The sequence below is a fragment of the Selaginella moellendorffii genome, unplaced genomic scaffold, assembly GCF_000143415.4.
Source record: "Selaginella moellendorffii unplaced genomic scaffold, v1.0 SELMOscaffold_71, whole genome shotgun sequence".
Taxonomy (NCBI): Eukaryota; Viridiplantae; Streptophyta; class Lycopodiopsida; order Selaginellales; family Selaginellaceae; genus Selaginella; species Selaginella moellendorffii.
This window is the reverse complement of record NW_003314332.1, coordinates 900,844-918,947: the sequence shown is the minus strand read 5'-3', so window position 1 is coordinate 918,947 and position 18,104 is coordinate 900,844. Positions and strand designations below refer to the sequence as shown.

At 53.9% G+C, this 18,104-nt stretch overlaps 1 protein-coding gene and 1 pseudogene across 1 annotated transcript; one reads left to right on the top strand and one right to left on the bottom strand.

The window, feature by feature from the left end:
• Positions 1–1,053: 1,053 nt before the first annotated feature.
• LOC112340878 lies at positions 1,054–1,173 on the bottom strand (annotated as a pseudogene).
• Positions 1,174–15,595: 14,422 nt separating this feature from the next.
• LOC112340846 (serine/arginine repetitive matrix protein 1-like) lies at positions 15,596–17,719 on the top strand. The gene has a single exon (XM_024659966.1). It carries the CDS (start codon positions 15,596–15,598, stop codon positions 17,717–17,719), a length of 2,124 nt encoding a protein of 707 aa, XP_024515734.1.
• The last annotated feature ends 385 nt before the right edge of the window (positions 17,720–18,104 follow it).

The window sequence follows — 18,104 nt, the reverse complement described above, 5'->3', positions numbered from 1 at the left end:
CAAGTCTGCTTGACTAAATGACAACTTAGGATTTCCTTCCTTAGTGCCCTTCCGGTCTAAGTGCACATGTGATGACCAGTTTCTCAACTAGCTTAGGCGGAGACTGATAACGAGCCCAGCAATACCGACCTCCTGCCATCGTGGCAGTAAGAAAGAATATCCGAAAGGACTAGCCGACAGGTAACTTTTGATACCTGAAGTCACATTCGCAACAGTGACATATTTCGAGCTTAGTGTCATGGTAGTAAATGTAGTGTTGCCAACTCATATATCGGCTAAAGTTGGATGTTTTTGAGTTGTTTTTTTTTGTAGTAACTTATATCGCCACGTGTATACCATGTGGCATACCTCAGGCCCTGGATATGTCGGGCCCCAAACATGTTTGGGCCCTGATATGTCCGGCCCCGGACATGTCGGGCACCCGATATGTTGGGCCCTGGACATGTCCGGCCCCGGATATGTCGGGCACCCGATATGTCAGGCCCCGGATATGTCGGGCACCCGATATGTCTAGGCCCCGATATGTCCGGCCCCGGACATGTCGAGCACCCAATATGTCGGGCCCCGGACATGTCCGGACCTCGATATGTCCGGCCCCTTACATGTCAGGCCCCGGACATGTTCAGCCTCGGATCTGTCTGGCCCTGGATACATCCGAGTTTTATTTTGACACGTGGCATGGCCTTTGGTTTGATCTCATAGAGTTTTATGGTTTTCAATGTATGCCACATTGACACATGGCATGCACTTTGGTTTGTGCTCTTTGGCTTTTTCTCATAGTTAGAGTTTAGTGTCCTTGACCTTGTATGCCATGTGACATACATATGTTTGGACTTGCTTGCCATGCCACATGGTGACAATCACAACACATTCTTTGTGACTTATATCCTAGTTAATAACTAACTAACGACACAATTTGGCAAATACACCTTACATTGACAATTGTAAGTAGTATTTAAGGACCATACACTTATATGCTATGGAAAAATACTCAAAGTTTATATATTAAAACAGTGATCTTACAAAAATAAATGACTTGTAAGGAAAAAAAAAAGAGGGGGTCACTTGGACTTCCCGGGTGGTCACCCAGCCCAATACTATTCAAGCCCAGGGACACTTAAACTTTGGAGGTTTGATGGGATCCAATGCCATAGTCATAGTTTGAACCCACTCTGAAATATTTCACACTCCCCCTACTCTTATAGTGTGGGGCAGCTGATCCAAAGCTGCAGCATACCTCCACAATCCCGTGTACCTTTTGGGCGCTAAAAAGCACGCCCGCGGGACATGTGGTACCTCCCCAACATTTCACGAAGACCGTGTTTTGGGCCCCAAAACGAGCGCTGCGAAATGTGGGGTACCTCCCCAACATTTCGTGAAAAATCGCGCGATTTGGGCCCCAAAAAAAGCCCGCAGAACACGTGGTACCTTTCCAACTTTTTGCGAAAAATCACACGTTTTGGGCCCTAGACATTCTGGGCCACTTTTTTTCCCCTCTCCCCTTTTCCGTGCCACGTGGTAGGCGGGCAGGGCCTTCCCCCCCTCCCTCACGTGCACGCAGGCTGAGGCTCAGCCTGCGCCTTCTCCGTGCGCTTCAGGCCCGAGAGAGTCCTCCCCCCTTCCTCCCTCCGTCGCCCGGCAAGTGGGGGCCCCTCCCCTTTCCCACCGGGTGACGCTGGCCCTTGCCAAGCAGCCGTGCCGCCCCTGAGGCTTGCCTCCCTTGGAAGCCCGGAGGACCACACTGCTGCCTCCCTCCCCCTCGCCCGACAGGCGTGCAAATGTGGTCCCAAGGCCATGCCCATAGATTGCACAGCACAACTCTGCCAAATGCTGGAGTGGGTGCTAGGGAAGCCATGCCAAGGCTCTCTCTGTAGCTGAGAACCCTTGCACAACCCCACCCCCCATCAATACTGGGGAGGCCCCCCCCACGCCACCGGCCAAAGGCCACGAGCACTCACACATGCGACACTGCCCAGGCATTCCACGTTGGGAGTTCTGCATCTGGATTGCCGATCGGGTAACACCTGGACGGATGCTGCACGTGCTTGCCACCAGAGCAGCTGAGCACCATTTCCTTTGCCCGGTGGGCACGGGAAGCCCACAAGGTGAGGCACACAAGGGGAGCCATCGAAGCGCCACGACGTGACCCTGGCAAGCGAGCCAACTCTCGTTTGTATGGGAAGCAGAGCTGGGCAGCCGCAGTTCAACCCCAGCTGCCCGAGAGCCTCCACTCCCCACCCATCATCCTACAGGTAAGAAAGTCTCTCCTCTTTCTGGGACAACAGCTTTTGGCTATTTGTCCTAGTCCGAGTTCAAGCTTGAGCGTGAGCAGGAGCCAAGTCCAAACGCGAGCCCGAGCAAAAGCTCGAGTACATTCTCGAGCCTGACTTCAAGCCCAAGTCCAAGCAGGCAGGAGCCCGCGCATGCCCTGGAAGTCCAGTAGGAGGTGTGGAGCCAGGCACCCGAGGTCTGACCTCGGCTGCCCACACTCCCATCCCCCACTATGCTTCTAGAGCTCGCAGCCTACCATGCCCCAGGGAGACAAGTGCTTTGGGCTTTCACCCCACGTGTCCATATCCGAGCCGGAACCCGAGTCCGAGATGGAGCCTGAGTCTGACCCCGACATGGTGCACGCGAGGTGGAGCCCGGCAGCCCGCACATGCAGAGGAAGTCCAGCAGGGGGTGTGGAGCCGGGCACCCGAGGTCTGACCTCGGCTGCCCAACACTTGCATCCCCCACTATCCTTCCAATGCTGGCGGCCTACCATGCCCCAGGGAGACAAGCGCTTTGGGCTTTCCCCCCACGTGTCCATGTCTGAGCCGGAACCCGAGTTCGAGATCATGCCCAAGTCTGACCCCGACATGGTGCACGCGGGGAGGAGCCCGGCAGCCCGCACATGCACTGGAAGTCCAGTTGGGGGTGTGGAGCCGGGCACCTGAGGTTTGACCTCGGCTGCCCAACACTCGCATCCCCCACTATCCTTCTGGTGCTGGCGGCCTACCACGCCCCAGGGAGACAAGCGCTTTGGGCTTTCACCCCCACGTGTCCATGTTCGAGCTGGAACCCGAGTCCGAGATGGAGCCCGAGTCAGACCCCGACATGGTGCACGTGGGGAGGAGCCTGGCAGCCCGTACATGCACTGGAAGTCCAGCTGGGGGTGTGGAGCTAGGCACCCAAGGTTTGACCTCGGCTGCCCAACACTTGCATCCCCCACTCGCATCCTTCCAGTGCTTGTGGCCTACCATGCCCCAGGGAGACAAGCACTTCACCCCAGGGAGTCAAGCACTTCACCTTACGCGCTCGAGCCTGAGCCCAAGCTCGTGTTGCCCAGTCCGTCGGGCTAGGGAAAGCCGTACCCCTCAGTTTTATTCCTTCGGTGGGTGGGACAAATCAGTGGGACAGAGGGATGAACCTCAGCAGATCGTAGCAGCAAGGCTACTCTGCCACTTACAGTACCCCATCCCCTATTTAAGTCATCTGCAAAGGATTTATCTCCTCGACCGTTCGAAATTGGATTTCCAAGCCGCGCCCCCGGGGCAGCATCGGCCCCGGGGGATGGCGGTTGCATCATGTGTTCTCGGGGGAGCACGGGGCCCCCCTAACCTTAATCAGGTAACAGCTGAGGAGGTAGAGAGCACCACATCTAGCACGGATTCTGACTTAGAGGCGTTCAGTCATAATCCCACGCATGGTAGCTTCGCGCCACTAGCTTTTCAACCAAGCGCAATTACCAATTGTGCGAATCAACAGTTCCTCTCGTACTAAGTGGAATTACTATTGTGGCACAGCTCATCAGTAGGGTAAAACTAACCTGTCTCATGACGGTCTAAACCCAGCTCACGTTCCCTATTGGTGGGTGAACAATCCAACACTTGGTGAATTCTGCTTCACATTGATAGGAAGAGCCAACATCGAAGGATCAAAAAGCAACGTCGCTATGAACGCTTGGCTGCCACAAGCCAGTTATACCTGTGGTAACTTTTCTGACACCTCTAGCTTCAAATTTGGAAACACTAAAGGATCGACAGGCCATGCTTTCGCAGTTTGTATCCGTACTAAAGATCAAAATCAAATGAGCTTTTACCCTTTTGTTCCACACGAGATTTCTGTTCTCGTTGAGCTCATCTTAGGACACCTGTGTTATCTTTTAACAGATGTGCCGCCAAAGCCAAACTCCCCACCTGACAATGTCATCTGCCTGGATCGGCCGGCATGAGCCGGCCTTGGGACAAGAAGAAGGGGCCAGGCCCCGTCTCCACCTCACGGAGTAAGTAAAATAACGTTGAAAGTAGTGGTATTTCACTTGCACCGAAGCTCCCACTTATTCTACACCTCTCAAGTCATTTCACAAAGTCGGACTAGTAGGCGAGGAAGGGAAGATAGCGAAGGAGAAGAAGCTGTGGCCGTTTTTTAGAGGAAGAAGCGAGGCTGGAGAAGAAGAATGGACGTGGAAGCCACCAATATGGATTTGGCAGCACATGTTCAGGAACGAAGGCACGTGTACCTCCCCGAGTCGACAGAGTTCCACACCAGGAACTTCAGAAGCTTGGACATCAGACATCACGGGCTCGAGTACCAGTTCTACTTTGTCCCCCTTGTCCCACCCCCCCTAAAAATCTTGAAGAGCTCTTTCCTGGTTTCGAGCATGTCGAAATCGGACTCTATGGTTTGTAGAGGATAAACTAATTAAAACCCCATTGACAAAGTCGGACTAGCGGAGATGGAAACCCTAGGTGCAAGGCGCTCCTCAAAGTTCCGGCGCTCTCATCCCCCCCACTTCCCACAGCTTCCTGGTTCGCTCCCCAACTGCTCGCCATGGATCTGCTACTAGGCGCCTTGGTTCACGGCCGAACTCTAGAGTGTGCGGAACCCACTTGTCGATCTCGGTACTGGCTGTGCAAAGGTCCCGGTTCTCCACGGCTCCCCGCCGGTCAGGCGCTTCCCTTGCAACGATCCCGATCTCTTCCCCATCGTTCTAATCCCCCCACAGTGCTGCTGACTGACACCGCCAAGAATCCCCTGGTTCAAGCTCGCTCCACCCAACAGAAGGTCCACGCGGATCCATTTGGGTAGTGAAGAGATCGCTCCAGGATCACCAGTCCCAATAGGATTGCTGGCTTCACGGTCCACAATCTTCTTTGGTCCCTCCTGGTTGATCAAAAAGAGGACTCAACAGCGGACCGATCAGTGGCAGAAGTCCCGCTCCCCCCCCTTTCCCCAAGAAAAAAAAAAAAAAAGCAAAAGCAAGAAGGGGGCCACGCCTGACCGGAGGAAGGGACGCCTGAAGCACTGGAAAGGGACAGAAGCACCCGAGAAGCAAAATAAGTGCCAATCACTCCAAGTTCTGGTCCTTAGAACACGAGGACACTAGAAGGGCACTTCGCGGGCGTAGCAGCAAAGGACGAACACGGACAGTCTGACGGACTTGGATTGATACCCAGCAGCACTTGGGACAGCTCTCAATGACCCACAAAGACCGTCCTCCCCAACACCCATGAACCGGCAAAACGTGGTCCTCCCCCGGACCTCAGAACTGCAAAAGATGTCAAGGCAAGGAGCACACAGGTATGGACTTCGATTAATTGTTCCACCTCCAGATCGTTTTTCACCCGGCCGGGAGCATCCCTCCCCAAGAATCCATGATCTGCCCGATCAAAAATTTCTTCCCGCTCAGACGAAGCCCATGCAAGAAATGGCTAAGTCCCAAGCACGGTCAGGATCATCCGAAAAAAGATCCAATGGCCCGGAGGAGACAGCGACCAACACCAAAAAACCACGCACAAGGATGACCGTACACGTACCGAGCCGATCAGCATCACAACCATTGAATTGCGAGAAGCAAACCCCAACCAATGGATCGGCGACCCTCCCCAAGCACAAGTCCCAGCCACGGCTAAGATCAACTAAGACAAGATCACACGGTCCAGAACAGAAGGGAGAGACGACGAAGGAAAAGAAAAATGATGTCACCATCCCCCACGTGTCACCAGGGAACATTCCCCCCCCCATGTCACCATCACCCCGACAATCATCAAGAGGGCAGTCCTCGAACCAACACAACGTACGGCAGGAGAATCGCCAAGATCACGTTATATCACCAAAATCCAAGGCGAACTTAAGACGGAGCATGCCCAATCACACGCATCACGTGCTCCCCCGCCAAGAGCAGTAGCAACAACCCTAAACTTGCCCCTGCCCGGAAAAGTTCAATCGAACTCGAGAGTGACTGGAGAGCGGAAGAAAGCAAGCAGAGCAAAGAGAAAAGGAGAGGACCATCACGCCAACAACCAAGAGGTCGGTTCTCCTTCCAATCCCCTAGCTCCCCGATTTGTCTCCGCTCCACCCTCGCGATCACACGTCGATCTCTCTCCCCTTTCTTCCCCAAGGCTTGACCCCCCACACGCCTCCCCCCATACACCCCCCTCTTCGACTCAAAAAACTGCCAGCAGTACCTCAGCAGAATCACCACAGCACCCTCGTGGAGTAGCGGTGATCTGTGAACTCTTTACTGAACACAGGATCGGAACAAAGAAGGAAATGCCGCATACAAAGAACATGCGAAAGCGAGGTCCACCACTGGAAGACGAACTGGAAGAGCCCCCTCGCACAGACACGACTCAGAACACCCCTGACGATGAGGAGAGACCTACGGCGGAGCCTCGACCAGAAACGAGAAGCACGGGGACGAGACTCTCGATCAAGCTCAAGCAGCGCCCACCGCCGCCCCCGAAGGACAACGAAGCGGTGGAACCAGAACCAGAGCCGACTCGAGCCGCTCCCTCCTCGTCTGCCGATACAGTCAAGATCACAAAGAAGAAGAACCAGACCGCAACAGGGGGCAAAAAACCAAAGGGAGCTTCAGACGCCTCATCCTCCAAGCAAACAATCACCCCCCCGCTGAACACAACACCACCGGCCAGGACGCCCACAGTTGAAAGGATCCCATCGATATCAGCTTTGGAGGGAATCGGCAAGTATGCGGACGAAATGCTGGAGAACACGCCACAACAGACCCTGCCTGACTCACACTCTGCCTCGCCGGGTTTGAGCGCGCTTTTCATGGACACACAGCAGAGGGAACGAGTCATCCAAGCGGTGACAGAGGAGAGACAGAGGAAAGAGGGGGACTCGGAGGGGGATCAGATCGAAGAGACCTCCCCAGCGCTCACAAAGGTCCCAGAAACACCAGCTCCGAGAGCTTCGACCGGGACCACCAAGGAGAAAGCAATTCCAGCCGTCCCACTCAAGAAGAGGAAGGAGTCGGACGTACTCTATCTCGGATGGACAAGGGTGGAAGAGTTGGACATGGACGTGAAGAAGACCGTTTCACCCCACTCAGCTGCTGCACCGGCAATGTCGGATGTCACGGCACCAGTCCCAGGAGAGCTACAAGTGGAGGCAAACGAGGTCCTCATGGAACTGCAGGAACGTCAAGCCAAGGCAGCCAAGAACTTGATCCTGGCAATCTTTGAAGGGAACAAACCAGCCCGGCAAGCAGCACTGGAAGGGCTCGAGGATGGTTTCAAAGAGGCAGGAGTGTCGTTCCGGGGGAGACCAGTCACGTTCCTCGGCCGGAACTGCTACAGCGTGGAGGTGAGCACGGAGAAAAACCGGCGAGCCCTGGTCCTAAAGCAGAGGGTGACGAGACCAACACACGAGTTGTTCTTCTACAAGTTTCCGCCAGGATTCTCCCCGAGCCAGAAGGACTTGGTTCACCGCCCAACAATGGAGCTGGATCTACTCGTCGAGGACCTGTGCGAGACAGACAACACCCCGGTGTTCCTGGCAATGATGGTGGAGGGCTTCGCTCAGTACCTAGGGAAACGGGCGACAAGGGAGGAGTCAGGGGACCAACTCATCCACGTTCTGTACACTGGAAAGGCGCCAATCCCGAATAAGATCCGGATCATGGGGAAAGTGCACCCGATCCATATCCAGGAATCTAGGACAACACCCCCAGCAGCAGCGACACCCTCTAAGCCGATGCAGGACCGGGGAAAAAGAAGGAGAAGCCCTTCGGCTCAAGGAGGAACAGCTAGGAGACAGTCCGACAGAGTGTCAATGCGCAGGGAAGAAACACCGACGGACGGACAAGCTTCACCTGAGAGGACAAGCGACCAGCGGGGTGGACAACACACAGTCCAACGCCCCCCGTCCCCAGAACGAGCACGAGTGGAGAGATCCCCATCAGAGGACCAGGTGCCGCGAGGGCGAGCGTCCTCCTCCCGACGGTTCACGCGACTCAAAGTCAACCTGTGGCTCCATGTAAGCAACACACGTCCCCGGAAGTACCTAGCACTCTGGAGTGGCCCTCCGGTCGGATATGTCACCCCCACATTCCACATGGCGCGTGATCAGCTCCCAGAGAATGGAGTACACAGCTTTCTGGAAGCGTCCGAGGTAATCAAGGATCTTAGGTACCATGTGGAAGTAGACAAGGCCACAATCGTGGGCACCAACATGGAGCTGCACGCAGCCCTTCTCACCAAAAGCGGCGTCATCCCCGTGAGAGGAGGGAGAGATCGCGAATTCTCATGGGTGGAACGCGATCGGATCACTACAAACAAGGCCAATGACTGATCTCAGCGTGCTATCATGGAATGTAGGAGGCATTAGTAAAGACGGAGTGCTATGGAATGACAAGAAGGCGAGGCTACGACAATACCTTCGCCAATTAGAAGGAGTGATAGGAAAGTGTGACTTTTTCTGTTTCCAGGAGCATAGAATGCAAGAACACCAGACAATCTTTAAGGTTTCACAAGGCGAACACTTCTGGAACCCTGCAGTTGGAAGGCGAGGAGGAACCCTCATCATCGCCAAAGGACCATGGCAATCCCTCAGCACCTCGCACCAGATCCTAATCCCTGGACGTGCTCACATGATAGTGTTAAAAGTAAATGCCCGAACCATAGGCCTGTTGAACATCTACGCCCCGGCTTCCCGCTCCACCTCACGAGCACACTTCTTCCGAGTTCTGCAGCGTCGTCTTCCCTCTGGAATCGATGACTGGATCCTGGCTGGAGACTTCAATTTCGTGGATCACGAGGAGGACAAACAGGGAGGCATAATCCAGGATAGACGTACACGTGCGGAACGCCTTGCATGGAACTCATTCCTCTTACAAATTGGCACCTGCGACGCTTACGAGATCCCGGGGTTTGTGACACACGAACCACGTTTCACATGGCGAGAACGTCAACGCAGAGGCATACAACGTCGTCTGGACCGCTTCTACCTCACCATGGACCTGTGCATGCAAGGGGGGAAGTTGGACATTGACAACACCTACACGGACTTCTCGGACCACCATCCAATTAGACTCACACTTCCCTTTCGAAGATCGAGAGGTCCAAGGAAGCCAGTTGCCATACCCAAGAAGTTCTTTGAGGAGCAAGCCAACAATAACTGGGCACACGAGCAATGGGAGAAACACAAGGGGAACCTACACTCCTTCACCCTTCAAATCGCTCAAAAGGCTCGAGCCAAGATCCGGAAAGATAGGAGAGGTGTCTTTAACACAGTCCAAAAGGTTCGGAGTCTCCTGGCCTCGATCAACACTGACCTTCGCAGCAACCCGGACGACCCCTGGCTACAAGCTCAAAAAATCCAGGTTAAGCGCCAACTGGAAAGGATAGAGGCCGACAAGATGGAAGCCTTCCTAAAAGCAGGACACATTAGATGGCACGCAAGTGAACTCGCGCTGAACAGGGAGTTCTATCGATCCATAAGATCTAAAGTGGTCTCCCCACCAATGTTCGGATTGAAGGACGAACAAGGGCAACTGCACACAGAGATCGATGACATGCACAACATGGCAGAACACTACTACTCGCAGCTTTTCAAGGAGGAACCATAGGATGAGGTCAGGCAAGAGAAACTTGAAAGAGTGCTGGAACATATCCCGACCAAGTACACCCCAGCAATGAACACCGGAGTAATGAGACCTTTCACGCTGCGAGAATTAAAGGACGCCCTGGATGACCTCAAGGACGACAAGATGCCAGGGGAGGACAGCATGCCACCAGCCTTCTACAAACAAAACTGGGACTGGATCGGACCAGAAGTTCTCAAGATGTGGCAAGAAACCATGCGAGCTGGGAAGTGGCCGGAAGGAGCTACGGATGGGATCATTGCTCTGATACCAAAAAAAGGAGATATGTCCCACCTCAAGAACTGGAGGCCCATCTCTATGCTGAACACCATGTACAAGATCGTAGCAAAAGCCTTGGCCTCACACCTCAAGCCTCTGCTCCCAGAAACAATCAAGGAGACGCAGAACGGTTTCGTAGACAGCAGACAAATCGTGGACAATCTCCTAACAGTGCTGCTGGTGCAAGAACACACCAAAGACACGGCAGAGCAGATTGCAATCATTCTCCTGGACTTTGAAAAAGCTTACGACCGGGTGGATTGGAAAGTTCTACAGGCCATAATGATCAAGCAAGGAGTTCCTCTGCAGTTCGTGGAATGGACAGCATCCCTATACCACTCGGCATCGAGCAGGGTTACAATCAATGGAACCATGGGACAGTCCTTCAAACTTGAAAGATCAGTCCGCCAAGGATGCCCCCTCGCACCATACCTGTTCCTGTTTGTTGCGGATGCTCTGGCCTACTACCTTGCCCGACCACAGGGTCCAAAAGGTATGCCCCTTCCAGGCTGCGGTGCCACGCTTCAGGACATGAACGAAGCCTCAAAGGAGGACCTCCTATCCTCAGCCTTTGTAGATGACACAAGCCTGATCGGGGAGGGATCACCGGAGAACCTCTCAAACATCAAAAGGGACCTGGATTTTTTCAATGAGGCCATGGGATCGAAAATAAACTGGCACAAATCGGTAGGACTATGGCTCCCCCCCGGCAGACCTCCAACATGGGGCACGGCGCTGGGTTTCAAATGGCTGGACACGGAGGAGACCACCCGCTACCTTGGATTTCAAGTGGGACGCCAATATGATCCAGAACCCCAGAACCAAAAAGCTGTAACAAAACTAAGGGATCAACTCAAGTTCTGGGCGAGCAGAAAACTATCGTTCTCAGCACGCTGCGTGGTGGCTAACAGCATCCTGCTTGGAGCGATCTGGTTCCTGGCAGCATGCTGGAACATGGACAGGCGAACGATCCAGGAAATGAACCAACTCATTCGTACCTATGTCTGGAAAGGCTCCTCCTGCGTGTCGCGTGGTGGAGCAAAGGTCAACTGGCGGTCAGTAACACTTCCGAAGCACGAAGGGGGCCTCAATATCATTGACATCGAAGAACAATGCAAGGCTCTTCTCTTCAAGATTTTCACAAGGATGCTCATGCCTAGCCACCAACCATGTAGAATACTGCTGCGAGCACAATTTTTGAAAGTCCTCCCGGACAGGAACGAGCACACCAGACAAAACTGGGCGTCAGACGAACAATGGCTCTTCTCAGACACCAAACTCAAAATGACAAAGGCTCACACATTCTCAGGGAAGCTGTTCAAGCTCTGGAGGCAATTTAAGTGCAAGTTGGAATGTAAACCACCTCGTACCAAAGAACAACTGGACCGGCAGCCAATTTTCCTGAGCAAACTCTTCGCTGTCCAGGGTAAAACGCTCGGAGCTTCAGAGGATCGTGGCCTGGACCAGACATGCAGAGACCTGCACAAAGCAGGGATGAGAACCTTTGCAGAGGCAGACACCATGATCCAGCCCAACCAGACGGCCCACAACCGCGACCGAATCAGAGCTTTCTATGGATTAACCATCTCGGAACACAGGATGCATAAATTCCAGACAGCCTTTTTAGCAGCCAAACACGCATGCCTTGAACGACTAAACCTGCAAGAAGATCAGCACCATCGTTGGTGGAAGGTGGATGAATCGATCGTATGCACCCTCCCCAACATGGCATCGGGACTAGTTTTTGAGGCAGGATAGGCTGGACGCTTGTACCCCATCGTTACCCCCGAGTACGAGGACCTCCCCAACATGAGCAGAGCTAAACCGATTAGAGTGATTCAAATGGAGAAAAAAACTGCCAACGTTGATCCATCGATACCAGAAAACCAATATGCTCGCCTCTACTGGTTCCGCCAACAAACCTTGGACGAACTCAAGTGGGATCCTGCAGAGTGGCATTGGAGGGGAACCACGTGCAAGGACTTCTTCCAGTATGAGACCAAGCTAGGCCGCAAACTGATCAGGGTGCCGACTCGATCCTCCCTCATCCAGAAAGCAAAGGCCCAACAGATCAGTTCCAGGAACCACTCACACTGCATCAACAAGATCTGGAAGGGGCGCTGGTCAGCTAAGAACCGATACTTCATGTGGCTGGCCCAACAAGAACGTCTTCCCTCTCTGGTCGCCATACATCTTCCGAACACAGCCTGCAAGACATGTGGCGCCACAGAAACACAGCGACACATCTTATGGGAATGTCCGGCAGCACAGGAAGTATGGGAAGGTGCAGCAGCGGTACTCAAACGAACGTCAACCGGAGGAGCTGCAATCACATACGAATCAGCGCTCTGGGGTAGCTTCATCCAGGGAAAAACAAAGAATCCTGATGCATGGAAGTGGAGACACAACGAGGCCCCACACTTTGATCAACTCAACCAAACTCGGACACACATTACGCATGTCCACCAGGAGCTCTTCGATGCGCTTCGGGGATGCACACTAGCAGAGATATGGAAGGCTCGCTGCGCCAGGCTGTTCGAGGACACGGACCCTTCGGCTCGAGCAACTATCTCAAAGGTTTGGTCCAGACTGATTGTCTCACTCGCGGCCCGCCTGGACACGCTGATCAAACGAGGCGAGGAAGGGAGGATAGCGAAGGAGAAGAAGCTGTGGCCGTTTTTTAGAGGAAGAAGTAAGGCTGGAGAAGAAGAATGGACATGGAAGCCACCAATATGGATTTGGCAGCACATGTTCAGGAACGAAGGCACGTGTACCTCCCCGAGTCAACAGAGTTCCACACCAGGAACTTCGGAAGCTTGGACATCGGACATCACGGGCTCGAGTACCAGTTCTACTTTGTCCCCCTCGTCCCACCCCCCTAAAAATCTTGAAGAGCTCTTTCCCGGTTTCGAGCATGTCGAAATCGGACTCTATGGTTTGTAGAGGATAAACTAATTAAAACCCCATTGACAAAGTCGGACTAGCAGACTAGAGAGAGGAAACCCTAAGTTTAGCGAGAAGAGGAGCGCCTTGAGAGTCGACTTTGGTGCTTGATCCAGAGTAGGAGTAGGACTAGGAGAGCAATAAGGACGATGCTGAGAGCAAGCCGTGCCTTGGTTTCACTGGATTTGCATGTTCCATGAGCGAGAAAGCGTCAAGAGTACTCTTTTAGTCACTGCAAGCTCTCCACATGGACTTTCCACGATTCCATTTCACGGCTGGAGAGAGCACATCCCCACGATCATTCTGAGTCCAAGAACAGGCGATTTGGAGCCAGGAATCAGGAGATCAAGGCGACCCTATCTCTGGTGGCGGCTAGGGTTATGGACGACCTAGGGATTGCGGTGGCGGCTGAACCACGTACCTTTTCGCCGATAGCAACGGTGGGAAGATAGATCCTCCGAAGGAGCACACGCCAGCAAAACTTCGTGGCAATCCAACGGTTCACGAGCAAGATCCAAACGTTCAAATTTCGGAACATGGTTCAAGTTGGGGGCTTTGGAGTCCACGGTTGCTGGAACTTCTTCCAAGGACACTAGCTGCACAGAACCTCATCGGCAGCGTCCTTCCTTCCTCATTCACTTGGGGTTTGGATTATTGGGGTCTGGAGAGCCAAGCTCCACGTAAGGAGGGGACAACTCGCTTGGCGCTGTTACGGCTGCTCGTTTGAATATGCAAAGGACACTATTCTCCGACACGCACCGGGTCCTTCAAACTACGTGGCAGCACTTCCCTACCCTCCGATTGTACACCTAGTCCCAATCGGCAAAGGAACAACTTTCGACGGCACACTGAAGTCCCAATTTGTACGGTACAGCTGTGTTGACTGATTCCTTTCTTGCCTTGGTTGTGGATCCACCATGATCAAGGCACTCGGAGCAACGCCATTTGATGTATGGGATGTTTCGAGGGGCACGGCTCGTGTTAGAAGCTGCATCAGGCTAGCTTGTTGGAGTACGGAAACGTAGCTTCAACTCGGATCCGAAAGGAGCAGCTCGCCTTTGGTTGTGATTCCAGATGGATAGCACCAAGGGTACGGCTACACTGGTATGAGGCCGTGGGACTAGCGTGGCGGCACTACACTTGCACGGCCTGATGGGAGGCTGGAAACAGCAATCCCAGTTGGAGGGGATCAGTCACACAGCAGCAAGGAGAGGACTCCCAGGCAGCAGCAGCATCACCATTACCGGAGACGGCACACTCCTCAGTTCACTGCACTGTGGGATCCAGGACAGTACATCTCCAGGGGCTTCTTATATCTCTGGAAAACTGTAGGCGTCATACAGATGGAGATCAAGCAAGGGTGGTGTACCTTCACTGATCTCACGATCGACTCAAGTCCTTCACATCTGTAGATGCAACCACATGGGAGAGATGAGGCTGGGGACCATGGATAAGGCGCGAAGTTCACCACCAGTACGGATAGGGAGCACGCGTTTGCAGAGTGAGTGGCATGGCTTTGGGCAGCACAGAACCGGACACTAGTTCCCTGATCTGATCTGCACAAAACCGAACCGCACTCTAGTTCCAGGGATCCTCCCTTCATCTCAACCCCCCTATATGCTCTTTGCCAGTTTCGAGCATGTCGAAACTGGACCTCTATGGTTTTCAAGAGGATAAATATGAAAAGCCCCATTGACAAATTCGGACTAGCAAAAAGTCGGACTAGAGAAAAGTCGGACTAGAAGAGGGATGGAAACCCTAGGCGCAAGGCACTCCTCAAAGTTCCGGCGATCCCATCCCCTCCACTTCCCACGGCTTCCTGGTTCGCGCCCCAGCTGCTCGCCATGGATCTGCTACTAGGCGCCTTGGTTCACAGCCGAACTCTAGAGTGTGCGGAACCCACTTGTCGATCTCGGTACTGGCTGTGCAAAGGTCCCGGTTCTCCACGGCTCCCCTCCGGTCAGGCGCTTCCCTTGCAACAATCCCGATCACTTCCCCATCGTTCTAATCCCCCCACTGTGCTGCTGACCGACCCCGCCAAGAATCCCCTGGTTCAAGCTCGCTCCACCCAACAGAAGGTCCACGCAGATCCATTTGGGTAGTGAAGAGATCGCTCCAGGATCACCAGCCCCAATAGGATTGCTGGCTTCACGGTCCACAATCTTCTTTGGCCCCCCTGGTTGATCAAAAAGAGGACTCAACAGCAGACCGATCAGTGGCAGAAGTCCTGCCCCCACTCTTTCCCCAAGAAAAGAAGCAAAAGCAGGAAGGGGGCCATGCCTGACTGGAGGAAGGGACGCCTGAAGCACTGGAAAGGGACAGAAGCACCCGAGAAGCAAAACAAGTGCCAATCGCTCCAAGTTCTGGTCCTTAGAACACGAGGACACTAGAAGGGCATTTCACGGGTGTGGCAGCAAAGGACGACCACGGACAATCTGATGGACTTGGATCAATATTGGGACAGCTCTCAATGACCCACAAAGATCATTCTCTCCAGCACTCATGAATCGGCAAAACGTGGTCCTCCCCAGGACCTCAGAACTGCAGAAGACGTCAAGGCAAGGGGCACACAGGTATGGACTTCGATTAGTTGTTCCACCTCCAGATCGTTTTTCACCCGGCCGGGAGCATCCCTCCCCAAGAATCCATGATCTGCCCGATCGAAAATTTCTTCCCACTCAGACGAAGCCCATGCAAGAAATGGCTAAGTCCCAAGCACGGTCAGGATCGTCCGAAAACAGATCCAACGGCCCGGAGCAGACAACGACAAACACCAAAAAACCACGCACAAGGATAACTGTACACGTACCGAGCCGATCAGCATTGCAACCATTGGATCACGAGAAGCAAACCCCAACCAAAGGATCGGCGGCCCTCCCCACGCACAAGTCCCAGCCATGGCGAAGATCAACTGAGACAAGATCGCACGGTCCAGAACAGAAGGGAAAGACGACGAAGGAAAAGAAAAATGACATCACCATCCCCCACGTGTCACCAGGGAACATCCCCTCCCCCACATCGCCATCACCCCGACAATCATCAAGAGGGCAGTCCTCGAACCAACACAACGTACGGCGGGAGAATCGCCAAGATCGCATTACATCACCAAAATCCAAGGTGAACTTAAGATGGAGCACATCCAATCGCACGCGTCCACGTACCCCCCCGCCAAGAGCAGTACCAACAACCCTAAACTTGCCCTTCCCCGGAAAAGTTGAATCGAGCTCGAGAGCGACTGGAGAGCGGAAGAAAGCAAGCAGAGCAAAGAGAAAAGGAGAGGAGCATCACGCCAACGACCAAGAGGTCAGTTCTCCTTCCAATCCCCTCGCTCCCCGATTTGTCTCCGCTCCACCCTTGCGATCACATGGCAATTTCTCTCCCCTTTCTTCCCCAAGGCTAGACCCCCCACACGCCTCCCCCCATACGCCCCCCTCTTCGACCCAAAAAACTGCCAGCAGTACCTCAGCAGAATCACCACATCGCCCTCGTGGAGTAGCGTTGATCCGTGAACTCTTTACTGAACACAGGACCGGAACAAAGAAGGAAATGCCGCGTACAAAGAACATGCGAAAGTGCGGTCCACCACTGGAAGATGAACTGGAAGAACCCCCTCGCACGGACACGACTCAGAACACCCCTGATGATGAGGAGAGACCTACGGCAGAGCCTCGACCAGAAATGAGAAGCACGGGGACGAAACTCTCGATCAAGCTCAAGCAGCGCCCACCGCCGCCCCCGAAGGACAACGAAGCTGTGGAACCAGAACCAGAACCGACTCGAGCTGCTCCCTCCTCGTCCGCCGATACAGTCAAGATCACAAAGAAGAAGAACCAGACTGCAACGGGGAGCAAAAAATCAAAGGGAGCTTCAGACGCCTCATCTTCCAAGCAAACAATCACCCCCCCGCTGAACACAACACCGCCGGCCAGGACGCCCACATTTGAAAGGATCCCATCGATATCAGCTTTGGAGGGAATTGGCAAGTATGCGGACGAAACGCTGGAGAACACGCCACAACAGCCCTCGCCTGACTCACACTCTGCCTCGCCGGGTTTGAGCGTGCTGTTCATGGACACACAGCAGAGGGAACGAGTCATCCAAGCGGCGACGGAGGAGAGACAGGGGAAAGAGGGGGACTCGGAGGGGGATCAGATCGAAGAGACCACCCCAGCACTCACAAATGTTCCAGAAACACCAGCTCCGAGAGCTTTGACTGGGACCACCAAGGAGAAAGCAATTCCAGCCGTCCCGCTCAAGAAGAGGAAGGAGTCAGACGTACTCTATCTCGGATGGACAAGGGTGGAAGAGCTGGACATGGACGTGACAAAGACTGTTTCACCCCATTCAGCTGCTGCACCGGCAATGTCGGACGTCACGGCACCAGTCCCAGGAGAACTACAAGTGGAGGCGAACGAGGTCCTCATGGAACTGCAGGAATGTCAAGCCAAGGCAGCCAAGAACTTGATCCTGGCAATCTTTGAAGGGAACAAACCAGACCGGCAAGCAGCAATGGAAAGGCTCGAGGAAGGCTTCAAAGAGGCAGGAGTATCGTTCCGGGGGAGACCAGTCACGTTCCTCGGCCGGAACTGCTACAGCGTGGAGGTGAGCACGGAGAAAAACAGGTGAGCCTTGGTCCTAAAGCAGAGGGTGACGAGACCAACACACGAGTTGTTCTTCTACAAGTTTCCGCCAGGATTCTCTCCGAGGCAGAAGGACTTGGTTCACCGCCCAACAATGGAGCTGGATCTACTCGTCGAGGACCTGTGCGAGACAGACAACACCCCGGTGTTTCTGGCAATGATGGTGGAGGGCTTCGCTCAGTACCTAGGGAAACGGGCGACAAGGGAGGAGTTAGGGGACCAACTCATCCACGTCTTGTACACTGGAAAGGCGCCAATCCCGAACAAGATCCGGATCATGGGGAAAGTGCACCCGATCCATATCCAGGAATCTAGGACGACACCCCCAGCGGCAGCGACGCCCTCTAAGCCGATGCAGGACCGGGGAAAAA